The 14843-nt window shown below is 37.5% G+C and overlaps 2 protein-coding genes across 5 annotated transcripts; both read right to left on the reverse strand.

The window, feature by feature from the left end:
• Positions 1–1390: 1390 nt before the first annotated feature.
• Positions 1391–6065, reverse strand: LOC307149384 (toll-like receptor 4). 2 transcript variants are annotated; one of them, XM_079855681.1, is made up of 4 exons: positions 5793–6065; positions 4714–4736; positions 4462–4628; positions 2027–4377 (listed from the first exon to the last, which is right to left on the reverse strand). In XM_079855681.1, exons 3-4 carry the CDS (start codon positions 4599–4601, stop codon positions 2157–2159), a joined length of 2361 nt encoding a protein of 786 aa, XP_079711807.1. In that variant the 5' UTR covers positions 4602–4628; positions 4714–4736; positions 5793–6065; the 3' UTR covers positions 2027–2156. The 2 variants fall into 2 exon arrangements, with proteins under 2 accessions (XP_079711806.1, XP_079711807.1); XM_079855680.1 differs by lacking the exon at positions 5793–6065 and having other exon boundaries at positions 1391–4377; positions 4714–4793.
• A 2372-nt stretch (positions 6066–8437) lies between these two features.
• On the reverse strand, positions 8438–13941 carry LOC307149443 (uncharacterized protein). 3 transcript variants are annotated; one of them, XM_079855787.1, is made up of 2 exons: positions 13703–13941; positions 8438–11891 (listed from the first exon to the last, which is right to left on the reverse strand). In XM_079855787.1, exon 2 carries the CDS (start codon positions 11745–11747, stop codon positions 10173–10175), a length of 1575 nt encoding a protein of 524 aa, XP_079711913.1. In that variant the 5' UTR covers positions 11748–11891; positions 13703–13941; the 3' UTR covers positions 8438–10172. The 3 variants fall into 3 exon arrangements, with proteins under 3 accessions (XP_079711913.1, XP_079711914.1, XP_079711915.1); XM_079855788.1 differs by having other exon boundaries at positions 8438–11894; XM_079855789.1 differs by lacking the exon at positions 13703–13941 and adding an exon at positions 12848–13132 and having other exon boundaries at positions 8438–11894.
• Positions 13942–14843: the final 902 nt, after the last annotated feature.

Genomic DNA, 14843 nt, shown 5'->3' on the forward strand with positions numbered 1-14843 from the left:
ATTTTTATACAGCATGTTAAAATTGTAACTTTTTGAGGGTGAGCAAAAACGCACCGTTTTGTGTCTGTTCCTTTAAATGCAAATGAGCTGCTGCTCGAGCCACAGAGGGCGGAGCTTATGGTGCGTTCAAGTCCTCCTGGGAAGTTCGTACGTAGGAGGTGGGAAGTCGTGCTTATAACGGCATGTGCGTTCAAGTCACTTTCGTCGGAGCAAAATGGCGGAGTACTTTCTCTTAATTAATTACACAAAAATACAGTAAGGTTCTTAAACTCTTGTTCTAGAAAATGAAGAACAAAGAAATGTGCATCAGGAATACTTTGTATTTTTATGTTTTTAATTAATTTATGAAGCCACTGCCAACACATTGTTACATGTTGCATTGTTATATTATAATACTATCATATTCTGTGTTGGTGATGAGCTGTTAATAGAAAAGCCTGACAATATCACAGCTAAATACCTTTACATATTGTGTATTCCGCCATGTTAATCACTGACACGCCCCCAACTCGTAAAGATCGGAGCTTAGAGAAAATCCAGAGCTCCCCACTGGTATTTACGACATTGTGGTGGCGTTCAAGTGCGTTCAACTCGTAAATACGATCTATACGAGTACGAGATGACTTGAACGCACCATTAAACAGCTTGCACTCACACAGACATGCACTGAAAATTTCAAAAACTTTTAGCCTTATGTTCAAACTGGAGTCAGACAATGATGTAGAGACTCAAGAAGAAGTGACAACATGTAGAATGAAACAGGACATTTATGTTGTTGTATGTATGGTTAGTTGATGAATTTATGTAGCTTATGTGTAGTTATCTTCTAGTCATTGATTAGCATATTCTGTCTTGATAATAGTGTTCAGGGGGCGGGGTTTATGTAAATTCTAGGGTTGGTGATGTCACTAACTCGGGAGGAATGTCGTGTAGTCCCTACCAGCCTTTGTAGTCCTTAAAAAGCAATTTCTTTAAAAGATAATATCTCCCTTTGGTTTGAACTTTGAGCATTGTAACTTTGCATATGTTGTAACAGCAGCATACACACTAACTAAAGTTAAAAAAGTGAAATAATAATCAACCACCCCTTTAATAAAACAATAGGCAAGACGTGCCCGGATGCCCTACTACTTCCGGTGAGATTAAGAAGTGTGCATCCACTGGACATTATCCCATGAGGCAACTGGAGAGGATGTGAATAGCAGTGAAGTGATGCAAATGATGCTGTTGGTCACATGACAGTGACAATATGGCAGATGTAGTAAGTCTGGATTGCATTCATACACACATTCATACTATATATTATAGAACACTTATTTAACGGTTGCGAAGCAAGTTTAAAATTAAATGTAGTACCTACTAAAAGTATGCAATTACAGACAGAGATAGCGTGACCACGACTTTAATCGAATGATAAGTGATTATTCAGGAATATTTGACTGCAAATTACCAATCAAAATCAAGCATTCAAGAGAGCCGTGTTATAAATAAAAAAACTCACAGTGCAGAACTGTTTCAGACATTTAGCACCTGGTTAAACTTTACATTGCTTGTGGTTATGAGTAACAAGATTTTTTAGTGTGCTCGCAAAATAATTAAGATTTAGGGAGATATTTTTCTTTGATGCAATGATTGCAATTAAATATTCTGTGCAAAATCTATGGAAAACTTTCAAAAAAGAAGAAAAGTGACAAAGAACAAACTACGTAGTCAGGATGGAGGAAATTCAGCTATCATAGTATCATCATACACTAAACTATGTATTTTTCTATTAACAAATACACATATCACTGGGAGTGGAGCTTGAATCTGTTTCACTGTAAAGACATAGCATTTGAAAAATATGTATACACTCTATTGTTGTAGTTTTTCATGCTCCTTCCAAAAGGGAAGTTGTTCATTTCTGAAGCCCATTGTTTGTAGTATTTACAACGAATAATAACATCTTTGTCAAAAATGGTTGAATACATGATAAAATGCAACAATACTTACTAAATAAAACAATTTAAATACATGGCTAAAAAATGAAGCACCAGTTTATTTAATAAAAAGAAATGACTAGAAGCTGTTACTAAAGCTTCTATAAAATGTATCATGACTAGAAAGCTGTACTGACAAACTATCCAAGGGATACATGATCTAGTTTCTAAACAATATTATTGTTTAGTGGCAATAATAGCTCTCCTGAGCCGTATCCAGAATCTCATGTTACTCAAAGGGTCCCTGCTCCACTTCAGGTACGTGTTCTTTTTCAGATGCTTATGAAGACCAAACACTTTCTTAGTCTTCGTCTCTTCCACATCTTCCAGAATGACGATGATGATGTTGGCATTGTGTTCCATCATAAACCGGGACTGAGCTAATTCAAACTCAAAGCGACACCAGGCGCTATCAATGAAGTGTTGAGACACAACCACAATGACTTTACGACTGCCCATTATTCCTTCATCAATAATGTTGGACGTGATAGACTTCCCTGCTTGAAAGTCTCGCATGTGAAGGCAAAGATGAATTGGTGGAACACCATTCTCCAGATTCTCCATCAGTTCATTCATGACCCAGACTTCATCATAGCTGGAGAAAATCACAAATGCATCATAGGAACATTCTTGTTGTCCAGGTGATCTGTAGCCTCTCAGTAGAATACAGCAATACTGAAGGTAAAACTGGAACCTATAAGCCAAGACTGATAACACAACTACTAATAAAACAAAACATAATGATAGAACAATTGTGAGTCTTTTCTTGTGCACACAGCTGTCAATGTCAAAGTCCACTGCTCTAAAATCTGAGCTTGGTGACAAGGTTTTGCAGAAAATATTTTCTGATTGCTTCAAAATGTTCTGATTTTGGATAATCCACAATATAAAATCAGTCTGGGAGCAGGAACAATCGATGGGGTTGGAGGACAAATCAAACTCTGAAAGGTTTGCGGGCAACTTTTGGAGAACATGAAGTGGGATGCTAGTAATGCTGTTTTTATCAACATAAAATGATGTTAATTGTTTCAGGCTTGGGTGGATAAGAAAATCTATAGTCATTAAATTGTTTCCTCTCAGATTCAAAAGTCTAAGTCTTTTAAGATTTTTAAAAGAGCTTGGGTGTAACTCTACCACACGACAGTATGATATGTCAAGGTGCTCTAGAACTGTGAGATTATTAAATAAATATCTTGTTATATCACCCTGAAAATTACTTCCTGCCATCTTGAGAACATTAAGACTGCTCAGCCCATGAAAGCAATATATGTAACCAAAAGTGATACTTGAATAAGAAACATCTAGATACCTCAAATACTTCAAGTTAGAAAGTGAAAGGTGTCCCATACCTACAACCCTTGTATGATGAAAATCTAAAATCTCAAGGGAATCAAGTCTATCAAATGCTCCTACATCAAGATAAATTTCTGCATTTAGACTCAAATTCAAATACCTGATTTGAGGGGTGCCAGATAAAAGTGTTGTGCAGCATCGTTTTAATGTAATTCGGTTAGCACTTAGATCAATATATTGAAGCTTAGGCATGTCTGTAAAGGTTACAGCACGAATAAGATCATTGTTGTGTGTAATTACTAGTTTTTCTAAAGTATGGAGATGTGAAAGTTGTTTACCTGGCAAAGAATCTAAGAGATTGGAAATCAAGTAAAGCTCCTTGATTTCATGAAAAAATACATTCTCCATTTCACCAATTATACCATCCTTCACAACCACATTTGTGGCATTTATCATACAGCGAAAGACAGAAAATGGTTCACTAGGCCTTTCATTAATATAATAATATATTTCCTGGAAAAAGATAGAGCAAAGGCCATCTAAAACATCAGCATCTGAGAACTGAAATTTGAAATCTCCCCTGTACTTTCCAAATAACAATTTTTGGACATTAAGTCCATATAGAGCTTTTAGACAAACTTTCTGAGTAGCAAAAGAAACAAAGGCAGATCGAATATCCAGCTCTCTGAGATAAACATCTTTGAAAGCTCCTGGTTCAATGTGTAATAATGGATTCCTAGAGAGAATCAAAGTCATGTTTCTGCCAATCTTTCGCAACACAACAGTGTGATCAGTTTTGATGATGGATATATTATTGGCACGTAGATCAAGTAAACTGAAATCTTTAAAGGAGCTCATGAATGGAGGGAGAGACACGGACTGGATGTTATTTGTTCCAACTCTAAGTTCCTGTAGCTTAGTAAGGTTATTCATGTGAAGCTGTAAGGACGCGAGACCAACATCCACAAGAAGTAATCTCTGTAGTTTATGTAAAGAATTCAAGCATCCAGGTCCAAAATATGTAACAGGGTTTCCAGTGAGAATCAATTTAGTCAAATTCTTCACATTGTAGAAAGTATCATTTTCAATGTGCTTGATGTGGCATCTGAAAGTAAATGCATACATTCAATATTTATAGATCAACACATTATACAACAGCGGATTTTTAGATGGTAATAAGATTCCTTACCTTGACAGATCAAGAACTTGCAGAAAAGACAAAACCGGGAATACAGTCTTCTGTAAGTGTTTCAAAACATTAAAACTGAAATCCAGAGTTTGAACTGATGACGGAATACTGGGTGGAATGTAGCTGAGGTTTCTTCCCATGCATGAGTAGTGCAGATTCTCAGTAATCTAAGGCAAAATAATAATAATAATAATAATTATCAACAGTAATAAAACCAGTAATGAAGCACAGATTTAAATTCAGAAAACTTACCTCAGTGCATGATTCTCCAGCACCTATGGAAAAACAAATCATGAAAGCACTTATAGTGAAGAAACTCATCTTGAGTGATCTCAACCAGTCATAAAAATGTGAGTCAGCCTTAGTAAAGATCTTTGAATATGAGGAACAAATGCCATGGTTTTCAACAATGGGGAACTATGGGCAAAAGGATGCCATAGAGAAGTATAGGTTCGGGCTTAATTAGGTAAATCTTGAATGAAGAAGTACCTTTCTGAATAGATTAATTGTAATATATTGAATTGCCTATAAAATTTATGTAAAACGAATAAGGATGATTTTACGTGTCCATTTATTTGTATAGGCAACACTTTTATTCAAAGCACTCTGGACCATCTGAACCTGAAAATCAAGCAGTAGAGATTGCATTGCATTGCAGAAGAGAAGTTCTGAGTTAAAATGTGGCAGGACTAAAGCTGTGCAGCATGATCAGGTAAGGCCTGATTTTCCTGATGCTATAAAGCATGAATCTGCATGAACAGGCAGTTGTTGAGATTCTGCAAAGTTGAACTGGTTGTTGAATACAAAGTAGGCCTACTATTTTTAAATTACATTTTACAAGTTAAATATTCAGTTATTAGCTATATCTTTTCATACAATCATTGGATCACAGGAAAATTCCTTTGCTAAATCTTGATTAGGCTATTTTGCATGCTGGAAATATGTTTAATTGGGGCATGTGCACTAAAGCAATTTAACTACTATCGGCTGCTAAATGCATGAAACAATCCTGCATGCCATGGTGAGTTTTTACATTTATTTATTCTTTCCAAAGGCCAGCATTTTTTTATGTATTACTATTGCTACAATGGGAGTGCCATGTAGGCTATTTAATAAAACCAAAATGTATTTTTCTGGTCGGCTTTTTACCCAGCCATTCAATCTCAGTGGAGGGGCGGGACAACTAACACATTACATGTACAACAAATTTATTTGAGCAAGAAGTTAATATTGCTGGTCTCGGAGCATCTGTACTGTAGCCTACCAGATGACATCCCCAGACTACCACAATATTAATATTAAAAATATGCTTGAAGGGACATTTCGTTCACCTTTGGTCTACCAGGTAAGCAGCATAGCAACCAAAGCCATATCAAGCGTGCCCAGCTAGATGTTTTCAGAAGAGCTCCTGCCATTTTCAGCTGTGTAAAAACCTGTTTGGTGGACACACGGCCAAAAACAAGCCAACTCAGCCAGAAGTCTTGGGGCAATGAACACACCGAGTCGACGTCAAAGAATTTGTGTGTTGTTGCCTAGTCACTAAAAACCAACCAATTGTCGTGTGTGATGAACGACCAAAACGCATAAAACGTTTTCAGTTTTAAGCTGAAAATCGTGTCGGGTAAACTTTGGGGCCCTAACTTATATTCAGCAGTTTATTCGACAAAGAATGATAGTAAGATTCAAAACGAAGCTAAAATGAGTTACAATCACAAACCACTCAGCAGAGGCAGACAGGAAACGGAACTTCCCATTTTATTCACGGCTGCATGTAGTCATTTATTCATTAGTTGCAGCCGCTTGTGTTTAGAGTCTTGCCACTGCATTTAGACGTTTTTGACCAGCAGATGTCCTCACATTTCATGTCTGTTTTAAAACATTTTAAATTGACAGCATGACTCCAACATCGTCCATGAAAAATGACTTGTGTTCTGGGTCTCAGAGGCCCGCAGGTAGGCAACATAAATAAATACTAAAACAAAGCCTATGAGTTATTATTTAGTTTTTTACATGCTAAGATTTCTGATGGGTTGGATCTGAAACTGCAGAAGTAGCCTGCACTGCTACTCTAACACTTGTTTCATGATAGCACAGCAGTTAAAGATTCATTATTACAAAATTACTAATGGATTTTCTTTAGGTCAGAGAAACAGATTAAAATAATTTGAATGTAAAGTTTATTGTGACTGAGGAGCCTGACTTCCGTTTTAAAGCATTTTACTGAGAATTCTGCAGCAACAACAACAACAACAAAAAAGAAAGATTTATGGGAAATTTGAAAATCACCTAACATACTCAGGACTGAAGGTGGATTTTACTGTTCACCGACCATGAATTTATTCAGTCAGAGTGGTAAGATACAGGCTAAGATAGGCTACAGTAAAAATTTAACAACTGTTTTACAATAGAAATGTTAAACGACCGACGGTATCCGAGTACAAACTAATCATTTGAAGCTTTAAGGACGCGATACCAACATCCACAAGAACTAATCTTTGTAGTTTATGTAAAGAATTCAAGCATCCAGGTCCAAAATATGTAATAGGGTTTCAGTGAGAATCAATTTACTTACATTGTAGAAAGTATAATTTTCCTTTAAGTGTTTCAAAACATTAAAACTGAAATCCAGAGTTTGAACTGATGGAGGTGGAACTGACTGGGTGAGGTGTAGCTTGAGGTTTCTTCCCATGCTTTAGTGCAGATTTTCAGTAATGTAATGTTAAAATAAATAACAGCAAAAAAAAAAAAAAAACGGATTCACTTTCAGAAAACTTACCTCAGTGCATGATTCTCCAGCACCTATGTAAAAAAATAATAATAATGAAAGCACTTATAGTGAAGAAACTCATCTCGAGATTTTCTCCACCTGTCGTACAAAAAAAAAATATAAAAATACTTCTGAACCAGTCTCGTTTGAGTTCATCTCATATGACAAACAAATGCAATAGGTTTAACATTGAGGGATTTGGGGCCAAAATACAACATCAAGAGAAGTAGGCATGCTATTCTGGTAAAAAGTAATTTCCAGAATATCCCAAATGAATTAAAAAAATAAACTGTTTAAAAATAATTGAAGAAAAAAAAAACATTTTGTAAAGAAAATTACCTGAGATAAATATATAAACCATGAATTATTAATAATGACATGCTGTATATTGTTTGATCTCCAGTAACAATTCCAAACTATCACCAACATAGGAAACATGTGACTGACTGCTCAGTTGAAAAACTAATGGCCCTAATCTGAAATTCAGATTCACAATAGCAGTAGAGTAACAGTGTTCATGGTGTGGATTAGTAATACTTTAAAAGGTACACTACATAACTTTTGGCACTCTAGCAGTTAATTAACAAAATTGCATGCGTCTTGGGATAGAAAATTGAAGCCAGAGCTGCTTCTGTTTATGTATGAGGAGTCACGCAAGTACTAGGCTACTCCGCAGAGGTTGTTCTCATCCCGCCCGGTCTAAAATAGGCAGAATACATACACTTATAGGCATACCGTGGATTCACAATATACTCGCTCATTATATACATTTTGGAAAGAAAAAGAAAAGTTACATGTGTAATCTTGTAATTAATCACTGAACAATGAATACTATCAACTAGCAGATGGCCCTGGACACAAATCTAACAAGGTCAAATATAGAATTATTGGCAACTTCAGTCAGAAACTTAAGTACCTCACCAATAACAAGTCTCTTAATCTGATTTTATCTTCACATCAAAAAATAAATAACAAAAATAAATAATTGAAGGTACAATTCCTTATTGAAGGTGTTGAGGTTTTAGCTATTTCATTCCCTTTTATTGGATTTTTTATTTTATCCCCTCTAAATATTAAATCATCAATATTGTATCATCCTTAATGACATGATAAATCTCCTTTTAACAATGTTAAATTCACTAAAGACACTACATACAGTAGACCTTGATGGATACAAGAAGGTACTATAAAAAAAACTGTATGAACCTGTTGATAGTCAACAACCTTTATTTATCCATATATGTGAGCCACTCAAAGATGGGGGGAATAGACAGATGGGACAAGAATAGACCATTATAGAGGGCAATCAACATATGGATCAATGGCATTGTAACTTTCTTTAACCTCTAATCTATAAGAGGCTTGTTGACAGTAAATTAAAAGACATAAGTAACAGCGTAAACACTCATGTACAGAGAAGCAAAAAAAAAAATAATAAAATAAAATTAAAATTAAAACATTGATTAGTATGTAAAGAAACAAAAAGGGAGCGGGAGACAAAACCTTATTTTTTTTTTCTATTATAGCTCAGCATACATTTCTACACGGCATGCAATAAGGCACCTAACTAACACAATGAATAAACCTATGCTACGTGATGAAGCAGATTTGTTATCCAATGGAAAAGAATGAGAATAGTTCTGATACAATGTTCACTCCATAAAAACAATATTCCTTTCATTTCCCTCTCAATTACCCAAATCTTATTAAAAAAATACATCCATTTGTAAAAGATTTTCTCCATACACAGAACTGTAAATAGAAAGCACAAACCAATGGATTAAGGTGAGAAAATGAATCAAACTATTAAAAAAAAAAAAAAAGCAAGCTATATTTTGTATTTGCATAAAGTATACACAATCTATTATTATTATTATCATTATTATTAATAAATGTTGATACTCTATACACTGCTGTCTGAATTTAACAATGGCTGAGAAAATCTTAAATGCACAGTCAGCCACTGGTAGCAGGGAGAAGCACTAAAGATATTTAGGGGAACACTTAGGCTGTACCAAGTTTGCCTTGTATAACAAAATCAGCTATATAATTCAGTTGTCCATTGAAAACTGGCACCATGAAAAGTTAACCAAATTTCCCAACAGAAAAATGTACATATTACCTGATTTTATCGGGTTGACCCTTTATGAACAAGATCTAGTTTTCTTGCTCCTCACCTTTGTGCATGAGCGAACTTCAGGGAGTTATGCCGTTTTAGGTTACAGACTCCGTTGGTTTGCATCGTAAGGGGTTTAATTATTAATACAGCCTTTATATTTTACAGGACAGCTTGTTCAAAACTAGCGACATCCCCTGAAAGCACCATCCCACTTCACTGACAAGAGATGGATAAGACTAACTGGATCATACATCAAAAAATGCTCCATTTTCAGAAAATTACAGCACTACTTACCTATACATATCTATATAAAAGAAAATCAACATATATTTACACATGATATCAGTTTCTCAACCCATTAATGATGCAGAGATGGTTAAAAGATACAGACTAGGGGAGTGAATCGTTGCATCTAGACTATTTGCTTAATTGTCTGCCACTCAACCGACTTGACCTAATACTCAATTTCAAGATTGTGCCAGGCTTCGATAAACTTCCAAAACCAGCTTGAAGCACAAGTCAGTGATGATGGAATCTCAATATGTTTTGTCTATGGTTTTAATCAAACACCAAGCTCCAGAATTACATATGAATCTAGTCATGTGCACATTACACAGGGGATTTCAGTGTCAATCATACCAAATTCTAATTTATTCCTCTTTAAAAAGTCAAAGGACTTGATTTTAGAACAAGTTCCCTTAGAGCAGGTCCACAACGACTTTCTGGATTTTCTTGCATCTTTAGCCAAACCCTTTAACATTACAAGCTGGCCTGAATCATTGGATGAATGGTAGCACACCACTTGTGGTGGAAAGGGAAACAAGCTTATTGATCAATGTGAATTCTGTGATGCCTAGACAGAGAGGACGAATGATTGAAACCCTTTCCACACTGAGCGCACCTATATGGTTTCTCACTCTGAAGGATTCTCTGTTTCAAGATGGTAGTGTGGGGGAATCCCTTTCCTGTGGCAATAGCACTGTAAGTCGACTTATCCTCCAAATGAACCCGCTGGTGCCTTGCGAGAGATGAGGGATGATTGAACCTCTTCCCACATTGAGCACAGGTGTAGGACTTTCCATCAGAATGAGTTCTCTGATGCCTGGATAGTGATGATGAGTGATTGAAGCTCTTCTCACAATGGTTGCAGCTGTATGGCTTTTCACCTGTGTGCATTCCCCTCTTCATCGAAGTATCGAAGGGGAAATCCTTATCGCCCTGGGCATACATTTTGGCCTCCAAGTGGACCTTGTGGTGCCGTGACAATGAAGAGGAATGGTTGAAACCCTTGTCGCACTGAGAACACCGGTAGGGCTTTCCACCCTGATGGACCAGCTGATGCTTCTTGAGGTGACGTTTCCTGACAAAGCTCTTTCGACACTGGGTGCACTTGTAGGGCTTCTCTCCTGAGTGGATTCTCTGATGCTCTCTCAACGTGGCCGCGGCGGCAAAACACTTTCCACATTGGGTGCATCTGTGCGGCTTTTCACCAGCATGAGTCTTCTGGTGCTGTTTAAGATTGGAAGCTGTCGTAAAGCCTTTCCCGCACTGAAGACATGTAAATGGCTTGTCATGGGCATGCAGCTCTTGATGTTTTTTGAGATGGCGTCTGCGCACAAAGCTTTTTCGGCATTGGGTGCATTTGTAGGGTTTGTCATCTGAATGCATTTTCATGTGCTCCCGGAGAGTGATGGCGGCAGCGAAGCTTTTACCACACTCCGAACATCTGTGCGGCTTTTCAGGAGAGTGCATCATCTGGTGCGGTTTCAAGTTGAATGCATCAATGACTCCTTTACCAACCATCTCAAGACCAGTGGTGTAACTTTTCTCTTTCATGTGAATCCTCATGTGACTTCTTAGGCTGGCTTCAATAGCAAAGCTCTCACCACAGTGGACGCAAATGTAGGGATGAGTGGCTTTGTGGATTTCAAAGTGTTCGTGCAGATCAGACATGCAGTCAAAAATCTCACCACACTCACTGCATTGCAGGCCATGGGCTTCGTGGATGATCACGCCATTCTCTGACTCCACCGTAAGCTCCCCTCCATGGTCAGACTCCACCTTTACAATATGTTCTCCACCACCCATCTCTGTCTTTAACAGCACCTCACCGAGCAAATGCTCATTGCCTTTTATTTCTGCACTGCTGAAATACTGATGATGATCGTGGTGTATTTCAGATTTAATATAGTCATGGTCCGTCTCTGTTACCACATCCACGCAGGTCACTGCCCCTAAATCACCATGAATGGCCTCCAGGTCAAGTCTTTTGTCCTCTTGAGTCATAATCTCAGTCTCCGCTCCATAATGCAAGTCATCAACTTGAGTATGGGCTATGACACACTCAGATCCCAATGTATCGAGACCTGGTGTGTCACAGTCAGTCTCTGACTCGGCCATCAGGACGCACTCCAGCCTGACGACTTCCGTCTTCCCGGTTAAGTAAAACTTAGCGTTGCTCTACGAGCACCGCTTTCTTGCAAAGAAACTTGAAGGGTTGCCTGCCGCAGGCTCAGTCGGTTCTTGAGTCAGGAGCAGTCCTGCCTGCTGGAAGAAGAAACGCCTTTAAACACTGATAATGATCTGCATAATGATAAAGAAACATTTCTGATGAAAACATTTAGGCTAACTTTCAGCTTGATCTTACTACTTGAGAAACATTAAAAGTAAAAATAAGGTATTCAATACATACAGAGACTAAAGTAGTGATCTTTTAGGTTGATTTTACTAGAGAAACATTAAAAGTAAAAATAAGGTATGCAAAACATACAGACTAAAGTAGTGATCACACTAATTATCTTTAAAGTAATTAATCAAGAAAAGAATTTATGCTATTTAATGTGACAAAGATACAAACAGCTTCAACTAAATGGGGAATAGGCTAGATTAAATGTCTAGCCATACACTTGAAAAAAAACCAAGAGACAACAATAAAATTATGCATAAATCCAAAAATCAACATCATTCTAAGGCAGAAAGAGTGTTGCATAGATGAAGAGAACTATGAACTGAGTTATATACATAGTTTGCACAAAAAAAAAAAAAAAAAAAAAAAAAAAGTAAACATGAGCCTAATCTAGAAACAACCATACAACTATTTAGCAGCAATATCTGGAGCTACAAATTGGCTAAAGTTAGCCTATGGGTAGTTTATATTAGGCTAACTTGACAGGCTAAGTATTCAGGAATCTAACGTTACAGTTCAGACATTTATTTTTCTCAAATGAGGCGCACTGACTCACAGCTAACTCCTTTAAACATGCCTCATATATAAAACAAACTAATTCCTCATGTTTACAATTTTCACATACTGCTGGTTTGTCACTGTTGGCTAGGTTAGCTGGCTAAATAGCTGCTAGGTAGCTTCCTTGAGCATGCATTATCAGCTAACTAGCTGGCTAACTAGCACTATAGCGGTATCATAAAATGATACAGGATTAAAAGCTGACAGACTGCCTTAAATTACGGAACTTAACTTGTAATTTTTTAGTCATACATACACTTTTTAGTGCCGTACAGTCACGTAGAGACTTACGCTACAGCTACTAGAAAATACAAAGAGTTTAACGGTGGGCATCTTGTCCGCCGGAGGTTGGAACAGCTAACTAGCTGTAAAATGGCCGCCGCGACTAGCTTCCGCCCCTCACGCAGATACAATACGCAACGTGAGGAAACGCAAATAAACCAGGTCATAATAATAGGTTAGTTTGATTGCTCGCTGCGACGCTGTGCTGTCGTTGCTCTAAAAAGCAAGATTATCATGACATATGGCAAACTGCTCGAGTTAATGGCTAATCACAGATGTACGCTATTCGCGAAAGCCCGGGAAGGCGCCCCCCTTCTTACATAACGCGTTTTTGTTTTGTGGCGTCGAATTAAAAACAAAATAAGTATGTGCTCAATGTCTTTTGTGGCTATGAGCTATTCTTGAAATCATCCAAATGAATTGACACGAGCACCGCGATGCTATAAGCGGTGCTTATCATGCTATTAGTCCTAGCCCATTTTTAGCTGTGTGAAACAAACATGGCCTGTCGTCCTGCTAAGCTGCCTCGCTAGCGGAACACTAGCTGCCACCGCCGCCATTGCTACAGAACATCTCCGAACTTCGTGACGTCCACAATTCATCGGTAAAGCTGATCGGACGCCACTTATCGCAGTGTGCTCAAAAAAATTGGTCAAGCAGCATATGCTACAACGTATCGAGTAACGTTTATTTAATCACAACATTGTATCAAATATAGCACGCTAGTTAGCCAGCTAAGTTAACTTGCAAAGGTATGCAAAACCTTGACGCACATAAACATTAAACGGTCATGTATAAATGTTTTTTTTTTTCCAAAAACATGCCCGACCTCTTTGCCCGTCAATGGCCTTTTTGCGAGATGCGCTGCTGGTAGTCGCGGCGTAGTCAACGGCCTGAAGATCTTCGTTTTGTTGCGTCTGTACTGCCTGGTTGCGGTTTGCACTCTGTCACTCTTTCTCTCTCCCTCCCTCCGTACGTACGTAGCGGGATGGCGCCGCGGATCATCTGGCGCCAACTATGTTGGAGCGCATGAGCAAAAAAAAAAACAAAGCAGCGAAGAAACAAGCGCTCGACCACCCCCTATAGTCATGGCGGAAGGCTCCTTCGCCTTTAGACCCAACCAAATTTAAAAAAGAAAAATAAGTCAACACTTTACAATAAGGTTCAGTTTGTTGATGCATTAGTATCATGGACTAACAATGAACACTTCTGCCATTTAATGTTTAAATGTGAATAAAAGCCTAAATTCAATGTGTTCAATCTGTCAGAAAATTTGGACTAAACCGCTCAATTCAGCTCATCTGACAGAAAAAAAACCCCTGCCCGGTTGTAAAACCACTATTAAATGTGATCCTGGACCACAAAACCAGTCACATGGGTACATTTTTTGAAATTGAGATTTATAAATCACCTGAAAGCTGAATAAATAAGCTTTCCATTGATGTATGGTTTGTTAGGATAGGATATGATATTTGGCCGAAATACAACTATTGGAAAATCTGGAATCTAAGGGTGCAAAAAAAAAAAAAAAAAAAAAAAAGGAAACATTGATAAAATCGCCTTTAAAGTTGTCCATTAATGTTCACGATTGTGCTGCAATCACTAACAAAAATAAATGTTTTATATATTTACGGTTGGAAATTTACAAAATATCTTCATGGAACATGATCTTTACTTAATATCGTAATGATTTTTGGCATTAAAAGAAAAAATCGATAATTTTGACAAAATGTATTGTTGCCTATTTCCACAAATATACCCGTGCTAATTTGTGACTGGTTTTGTGATCCAGGGTCACAAATGAGATTAAAACATGGGTAGCACATCTTGTCATGTGGGAAACACCCACCAGGGCTAGCATATCTTGTGAGGCAGGAATAAACACTAATCTTAACATTAAAAGGATGAGAGGATATAAAGTGGCCAAACTGTGATCCCATTGTGATCAGAGACCACTAGGGTGCGCCCTT

This window comes from Squalius cephalus (assembly GCF_949319135.1).
Source record: "Squalius cephalus genome assembly, chromosome: 21".
Classification (NCBI taxonomy): domain Eukaryota; kingdom Metazoa; phylum Chordata; class Actinopteri; order Cypriniformes; family Leuciscidae; genus Squalius; species Squalius cephalus.

What these genes read in the sequence shown, in the direction of transcription:
- LOC307149384 (XM_079855680.1), bottom strand. Translation starts at nt 4,782, where the DNA reads ATGAGTTTCTTCACTATAAGTGCTTTCATGATTTGTTTTTCCATAGGT. An exon ending in CTGGAGAATCATGCACTGAG is followed by an intron (nt 4,629 to 4,713) that starts GTAAGTTTTCTG and finishes ATTTTGCCTTAG; the next exon opens with ATTACTGAGAATCTGCACTA. An exon ending in CAAGTTCTTGATCTGTCAAG is followed by an intron (nt 4,378 to 4,461) that starts GTAAGGAATCTT and finishes ATTTACTTTCAG; the next exon opens with ATGCCACATCAAGCACATTG.
- LOC307149443 (XM_079855787.1), bottom strand. Translation starts at nt 11,747, where the DNA reads ATGGCCGAGTCAGAGACTGACTGTGACACACCAGGTCTCGATACATTG.